Source organism: Drosophila ananassae, assembly GCF_017639315.1.
Source record: "Drosophila ananassae strain 14024-0371.13 chromosome Y unlocalized genomic scaffold, ASM1763931v2 tig00000099, whole genome shotgun sequence".
NCBI classification, from domain to species: domain Eukaryota; kingdom Metazoa; phylum Arthropoda; class Insecta; order Diptera; family Drosophilidae; genus Drosophila; species Drosophila ananassae.
The window spans coordinates 257,564-264,877 of NW_025319061.1; the positions used below are offsets into that span (position 1 = coordinate 257,564).

The 7,314-nt window shown below is 43.1% G+C and overlaps 1 protein-coding gene across 1 annotated transcript; it reads left to right on the forward strand.

The window, feature by feature from the left end:
• Positions 1 to 2,973: 2,973 nt before the first annotated feature.
• Positions 2,974 to 7,025, forward strand: LOC123258190. The gene is made up of 3 exons (XM_044718064.1): positions 2,974 to 3,447; positions 5,437 to 5,585; positions 6,737 to 7,025. Exons 1-3 carry the CDS (start codon positions 2,974 to 2,976, stop codon positions 7,023 to 7,025), a joined length of 912 nt encoding a protein of 303 aa, XP_044573999.1.
• Positions 7,026 to 7,314: the final 289 nt, after the last annotated feature.

Sequence of the window (7,314 nt, forward strand, 5' to 3'; positions counted from 1 at the left end):
TAGTCCGTGCCGCATCTGGACTCCCTCAAGGAAGCCATCTTGGCCCATTACTGTTCACTATTTTTATAAATGACTTGCCCCCATTCTTAACGAACGCGCTGGTACTAATGTACGCAGACGATTTAAAGCTTTGTCTGCAATATAAGTTCTCGTCTGCCCAAAACAGACTCCAGTCCGATCTCGATAATCTTCAAAAATGGTGACTTAATACTTAATGGATCAAAATGCAAACTATGTCTTTTTATCGTACTAGTCCCCACCAGGCTTCGTACTATCTCTCTGGGATTGCCTTAGAAAAATTAACTCAGGTTAATGATCTTGGTGTCCTTTTAGACATAAAACTTAAATTTTCCGACTATATTTCTTCAATGGTTAATAAGGCTAAAGGTGTTCTCGGTTTTATTAAAAGATGGGCTAAAGATGGGACCCTTATATTACTAAAAGCTTATTTATATCCTTGGTCCGTCCGATACTGGAGTACGGTTCATGTGTCTGGTGTCCCCAATACGGTGTTCATCAATACCGCATAGAATCCGTACACACGAACTTCTTATTATTTGCTCTTAGAGGACTTAACTGGGACGCAAATCTTCACCTACCTTCGTATAATAGTAGACTCCTACTAATAAACTTACCCTCCTTAACAAATCGTAGAACAATGCTGGGTGTCGTTTTCCTACACAACCTTATTAATGGTGATGTAGATAGCCAGCACTTACTAACAGGCTAACAGTTTAACGTTACGAATAGAAGGATCAGAAACTTTAGTCCTTTATTCTTAAGCCATTGTAGATCGACATATGCACAGCATGATCCCCTTAGGATTTTATGTTCGAATTATAATGGTCTGTATCATATTATTTCTCTTTCATCCCTTTCAAATATAAAAAACTCCATTTTAAATTACTTTCAAGAGCATACTAATTCTTCCTCGTTTCCTTTATAATCCTTCTATTTTTATTTATATTTACTAACTCGAATTTATTCCCGCGATTCGAGCCGTACGTTATGCGGCAGGCGCCCCTCGGTCGGTTGGGCGGGAGGTGGGCTGTACGTATGCCGTGGGAACCGCGCAAAAAAAAAAACAAAAAAACGAAGACATGAAGGACGATTAGACGATATGGAAGACTTTCTGTGCAACCTCACTGAAGGACGGGAAGTGTCCACTCACGTCAGACAACACATGAAAGAGCTATGGAAGGAAATCGTCACGGGATACCATGATCTCATCGACCTGGAACAAGCCATAAAAAATGATAGACACACCGATGACAGATTTCAGGTGGTAGGAGCAGAAAACTTTTCGTTTCTGAGCGAAGAATCGCAATCGACCTCAGCATCAACACAAAAACCCGCGATCGGACCTCCGTTTGTAATACCACCAATAGAAATTCCAAAGTTTGACGGAGACTATTGGTTTTTTTAATAAATAAGTAATACAATTAAGTATTAACCAGAAACCCTCAATGAATAAATAAAACACACAATAAAGATTTTATAAACCACACGCTCTCAATGCCAGAAACGAAGTGAAGTAAAATGTCAAGAGGACAAGATATCAACAAATAGGCCTGCTCCCAGCGTAGGCTGAGCATTCATGATCATTTTCATTACTATTATTAACACACTCTTGTGTGGTCCACCTTAAGTTGGATCCAGCCTAACGGGCCATGTTGGACCGTTAAGTGGAGTTTGCGGCTTTGTCTGATGTGGCTTTGTCTGATTGGTGGATTGGTTTGTCTGACCGATCGTATGACTTCTGCAAAATGTGCAAGGTCAGCGGTCTGCCACGGGCATCAGGCCAGGCTTTAGCTTTTGTCGATTCTTTAGTTTAGTTTTAAATTGGATTTGGAATAAAGAGAACTAGCTCGATTATGAAACTCCGGCTTTAGCCGTCACATTTATTAAATTTGGTTATCGTGCCTTAAGGGCCGTGACAACGGAGAAAAGTATCTTCCACCGTAAACTTCCGAAGAAGGAAGCAAGTCGAAGCGACCACTCGATTCTCCAGTGGCTGCCAACCTTGGTGGTCACCACTACCCGAACCTTGGGAGCCTTGGGAGCTATAGCGACGAGAGCCACCAGTGGCAGCAACCTACCGCTGACCCCTGCCACTGATCTTCAACCAGCCGGACCTACCCCTGTCACGGAGGCACAGCCAGCCGGCACAAGCAACTAAATAATTGACGCCCAACGGATTAATAAAACTATTAATATTCGAACTCTACCCCTGAAGTTTTACAACATGTAAGTAGCTGAGCGCCAACAATAGCCAAGGTCTACACTTACACACATACTCATTAAACAGTGCATATAAATTCCTATGCCCGGCAATAGAAATTTTCTACGAATAATTAAAAGTGACTCGATTTTCGATTTCTGGTTCAGATTGTTTTTTAAGTACGTTACAAAAATAAAAAAAACATACAACTCAAGTTACGTACACTCGTATTCTTGGAGTTGATTTAATAAATTTTGTTCCATGTGGAGTTTTTCGAGTGCACTGGAAATAAAGGAAATTAAATAACTCCAGTAACGCACACTGGCGCCAAGGCAATCAATATTTACATGAATTAATTATGCAAATAAATATTTTATTTCTTTATTAGTGTTGGTCTCTATACACATTTAGAGGTTGCCAGTCGCTTTTCTCCTTGTATTCCGCTACTATATTATCCACTGTGCTATATTGAATTTTGTACTGAAGTTATCCAGGGTGTCTGTGCTAATAATACACCCAGTCGAATTGACCAATATCTGTTGGTTCGCTCTCGTGTGTTTTGGGACAAATTAATCCAACATTTCTGCGTTTTAGGTAACAATCCAGTATTTTTCGCTAAAAATTTTTTTTTTTCTGCTTTTATATCCCAAAAAAGTGTCCCATCGAAACCTTTTGCCTGGTGTCCAATCGTTAAACACCTCGTATCTGCCCAGAATAAACACCGCTAACCTACCCAGCTCCCTTAGCTGCCAATGAGTTGGGAGTATAGGGAAGTGAAACAGGAAATTGATAGCGACGATAACGACGAAGTAGGGTTCAGCCCCGAAGTTAGGAACATACATCAACCAGAAATGAACGCGGACATGATCCAAGCGTTTGTCGCAAATGCGGTCAGCACCGCTCTCGTCAGCACGAAGTATTTAAAAAATACGACGGCAGCGAAGCCCACTACGAGGCCGTTGTTATCATTAGAAACAAAATTTGCGGTCCCGCTCCTCACGGCCCCCAACACCGTGCTGAATTTCGATGCAATCCTGGCCAGACTAGATTGCACATACGCGGACAAAACGTCCCTAAGAGTGCTACGGCAAAATTTGGAAATGGTTCAGCAAGGAGATGCCGACCTTATGGCATACTATGACGAGGTCGAGAGGAAACTCACGCTCGTCACCAACAAAATAGTCATGTCACACAACTCGGACACGGCAACCATCCTAAATAAGGAGGTTAGGGATGACGCCCTTCATGCATTCATTGCAGGGCTTAAAAGACTACTCAGGTCACTCGTGCTACCACTCAGGAGAAGCATTGGACCTAGGCAACAGCGTAATAAAATACGCAAGCGTCACAGAAAAGCTCAAATTTTTTTGACTGCCAGTATGTCAATTTCACAATTCAAAAAAATTATTCTGAAATAATTAAGGTGTTTTCGACCTCTAACGAGGCGCTCACCTTTAACACTTCGGTCATCGCTACTATTCGAACGACGAGTGACGAACCTGTCTACTCCAAGTTATACCCCTATCCTATGGGGGCAGCGGACTTTGTAAACAAAGAAATCAAAGAGCTGCTTCAAAATGGCATAATTAGGCCGTCCAGATCCCCATACAATAGCCCTACCTGGGTGGTTGACAAAAAAGGGACCGACGATAATGGCATCAAGAAGAAACGATAAGTAATCGACTTCAGGAAGCTGAACGAGCGAACAATCTCCGATTGCTACCCCAGAAATCGGCAAAATATGCTACATCTACGTTGACGACGTTATTATCTTTTCCGAAAATGAAACGGATCATGTCAAGCACCTTGACACAGTGCTTGGGCGCCTACTCGATGCCAACATGAGGGTGACACGGGAAAAGACAAAGTTCTTTAAAGAGAGCGTTGAATTTTTAGGATTTATTGTCACCAGAGGAGGGACAAAAACAGACGCAGAAAAAGTCAGGGCAATAAAAGAGTTCCCAGAGCCAAGAAATCTGTTTAGCCTCAGGTCTTTCCTTGGCCTGGCGAGTTATTACAAGAGCTTTGTAAAGAATTTTGAATCTATTGCTAGACCTCTTACCGCCATCCTCAAAGAGGAAAACGGACGGTCAGCAAAAATATGTCGAAAAAAGTAGCTGTCAGGTTTGTGGAAAACCCAGCGAAATGCTTTCGATCACCTTTGTAACATTTTGGCATCGGAAAATGTCATACTGACATACCCTGATTTCAAATTGCCGTTTGACTTAACCACCGACGCCTCAGCGAGTGGAATAGGCGCGGTACTGTCCCAGAATAAAAGACCTATTACCATGATTTCACGCACGCTAAAAGACTGCGAACTGAACTACGCCCCCAACGAAAGAGAATTATTGGCGATAGTCTGGGCAATAGCCAAACTCCAAAACTACCTATACGGTAACAAGGGGGTGACCGACAAAAACACCAACGCTAAGATTAAGCGATGGAAAGCATTTATTGATGAGAACAACGGGAAAGTGCTTTACACACCCGAGAAGCAAAACCAGGTAGCTGACGCGCTATCGAGGCAACCCCTTAATAACCTAGAGGCTGAGGTCCAGTCCGATGCGGCCACGGTGCATAGTGAGCGTTCACTCTCATACACCATAGAAACTACAGACAAACCTCTTAATTGCTTTAGAAACCAAATCATTTTGGAAGAAGCAAGCCAACCGCTTCGGCGGGATTTCATAATCTTCGGAAATAAAACCCGCCATATCGTTGATTTTAATAATAAGGACTCGCTTGTTGAATCTGTTAAGGAAATCATCCATCGTAGTGAATGCGATTCATTGTGATTTCCCTACACTGGCTCGTATCCAACATGCCTTGAGGCAGGAATTTCCTGCGACGAAGTTTTGGCATTGTAAAAAATTCGTCAGCGACATCACCAACGCTAACGAACAGCTTGAAATCGCTAACACCGAGCACAATCGCGCTCATAGGGCTGCACAGGAGAACGCAAAGCAAATTCTCCGGGATTACTACTTCCCGAACATGTCTAAGTTAGCTAGCGAAGTGGTCGCAAATTGTAAGGTCTGCAATAAAGCTAAATACGACCGCCATCCCAAGAAGCAGGAATTACGAACTACAACTATTCCGTCATATGTTGGAGAAATGTTGCATATCGACATTTTTTCGACCGACAAAAAAATCTTTTTAACCTGCATTGACAAATTTTCCAAATTTGCTAACGTACAGCCCTTGGTTTCTAGGCCAATAATAGATGTACGAGCACCTATCCTCCAATTAATGAGGCCTCCTTTAACTCTGAAACAATCACATCATTGCTGAAAAACCAGTACAGCATCGATGTCGTCAATGCGCCACCGCTACACAGTAGCTCCAATGGCCAAGTAGAAAGGTTTCACAGTACCCTGGCGGAAATTGCCAGATGCCTCAAAATTGATAAAAAAAATCGAGGATACTGTAGAACTAATATTGCGGTCTACGGTAGAATACAATACGTCGGTACATTCGGTCACAGAATTAAGGCCGGTGGAGGTCATCCACGCCAGCAGCGATGAGATGAAGCTGGCAATTAAAGCCAAAATTGACAAGGCACAGCAGTCTAACTTAGACAGGGTTAATCGAAGTCGGTGAAAGAGTACACCTGCGCAACAACAAGAGACTAGGGAACAAATTGACACCGCTTTATTCAGAAGAGCGTGTGGAAGCAGATCTGGGAACATCTGTTCTCAATAAGGGGAGGGTGGTCCACAAGGACAACATCAGTTTTCCATTATACTCATCATACTGCGGTCCACCGCAAGTGCGAAAATCACCGACTTCTCGCGTGCAAAATACATCCCAGGCACTCGACAAATCTTGCGCGATGATCCCGACGCGGATGATCTTAGTAGAATTAAAACCAATAAAGCATCGCTTATCGAGGCCAACAATAGACAGGTTTTTGTTAACACAGAGACACAGAAACACATTAATTTCTTCATAGACACAGTAAATTGGATCCTCAAGGAGAAAAGGGACGGGCTTGTCGACTCAGGTCATTTGTTCGAAACACTCCTCGCCAGAAATAGAATGCTAAGATCCGAAATCCCAAATTGTATGCTCCCCATTACACTCGCTAAAAACAACATCATAAACCCTATTATTTTCAACCGTAATGACCTCAAGGCTTTTTTTGACGAACAGCTCACAGAGGTCCCCATAGTTAGCCTAATGGATGTATCTAAGATTAAAATTTTCCAATCTAATGTCATCAAGCATGTCATAGTTCAGTATCTTAGAGTTAAGCTTATTTGTAAGAAAGTCCTGCTTTTCTTGTCGCACATTTCTATACTATGCTACAAACAGAAGACAACATCGTGGCGGAATGTTATGATGGAATCCTAGCAGTCGCTGATTTCGCATTTTTCAAAAAGGCGTCCCACGACACGTGCGCCAGGCATTTACATGCATGCCGGGCGGCTACAAGCCGGACGCGGCCCAGCAATCTGGAAACCCTTACAATTGAGGTCGACGGAATAATAATCGTCAACGAAAATTAACGAGGATTACTATCGATGACGAGGTGTTTGAGTATTCATCGAGGAAGGCGGTGAGCAACGACTCCGTGTATCTGAACCTCAACTACGCTGTGAATAAGAGCCTGGGTATTGCGGCCTCCCCTCTAATTAACATCATGGGACACGATCACATACTAAGTTTGCCACTACTACAGCGGTTGAACGAGCATAACCTGCGTTTGATGCAGGAGCTCAGAGATGACGTGTCGGCCGGAGGATCCCCGAAGATTTGGTTCGCCGCGAGAGTCGCCGTTAGCCTCGCACTATGCGGCTGAGTCCTGCTCCTACAACACTGCAGGCGCAAACGAGAGACGTCCCAGTTACAAAGGCTGTAACCGAGGACGGCATCCAATTTAAGGGGGGAGTAGTTAACAACCAACTCAGCCAACCAGCGTAGGCTAAGCAGGCCAATTCTTATCCAATAATTATCCATTCTTATTAATGTTAATCATTTTTATTATTAATCATTTTCATTACTATTATTAACACACTCTTGTGTGGTCCACCTTAAGTTGGATCCAGCCTAACGGGCCCGAAAGCTTAGCCTGCATGTTGGACCGTTAT

Bases quoted from the DNA above. Each gene is read 5' to 3' on its own strand.
- LOC123258190 (XM_044718064.1), top strand. From the start codon at position 2,974: ATGAGTTGGGAGTATAGGGAAGTGAAACAGGAAATTGATAGCGACGAT. The intron at 3,448-5,436 runs GTTAGGGATGAC...CTTGGTTTCTAG, and splicing joins CAACCATCCTAAATAAGGAG to GCCAATAATAGATGTACGAG. The intron at 5,586-6,736 runs GTTTCACAGTAC...AAAATTAACGAG, and splicing joins TCCAATGGCCAAGTAGAAAG to GATTACTATCGATGACGAGG.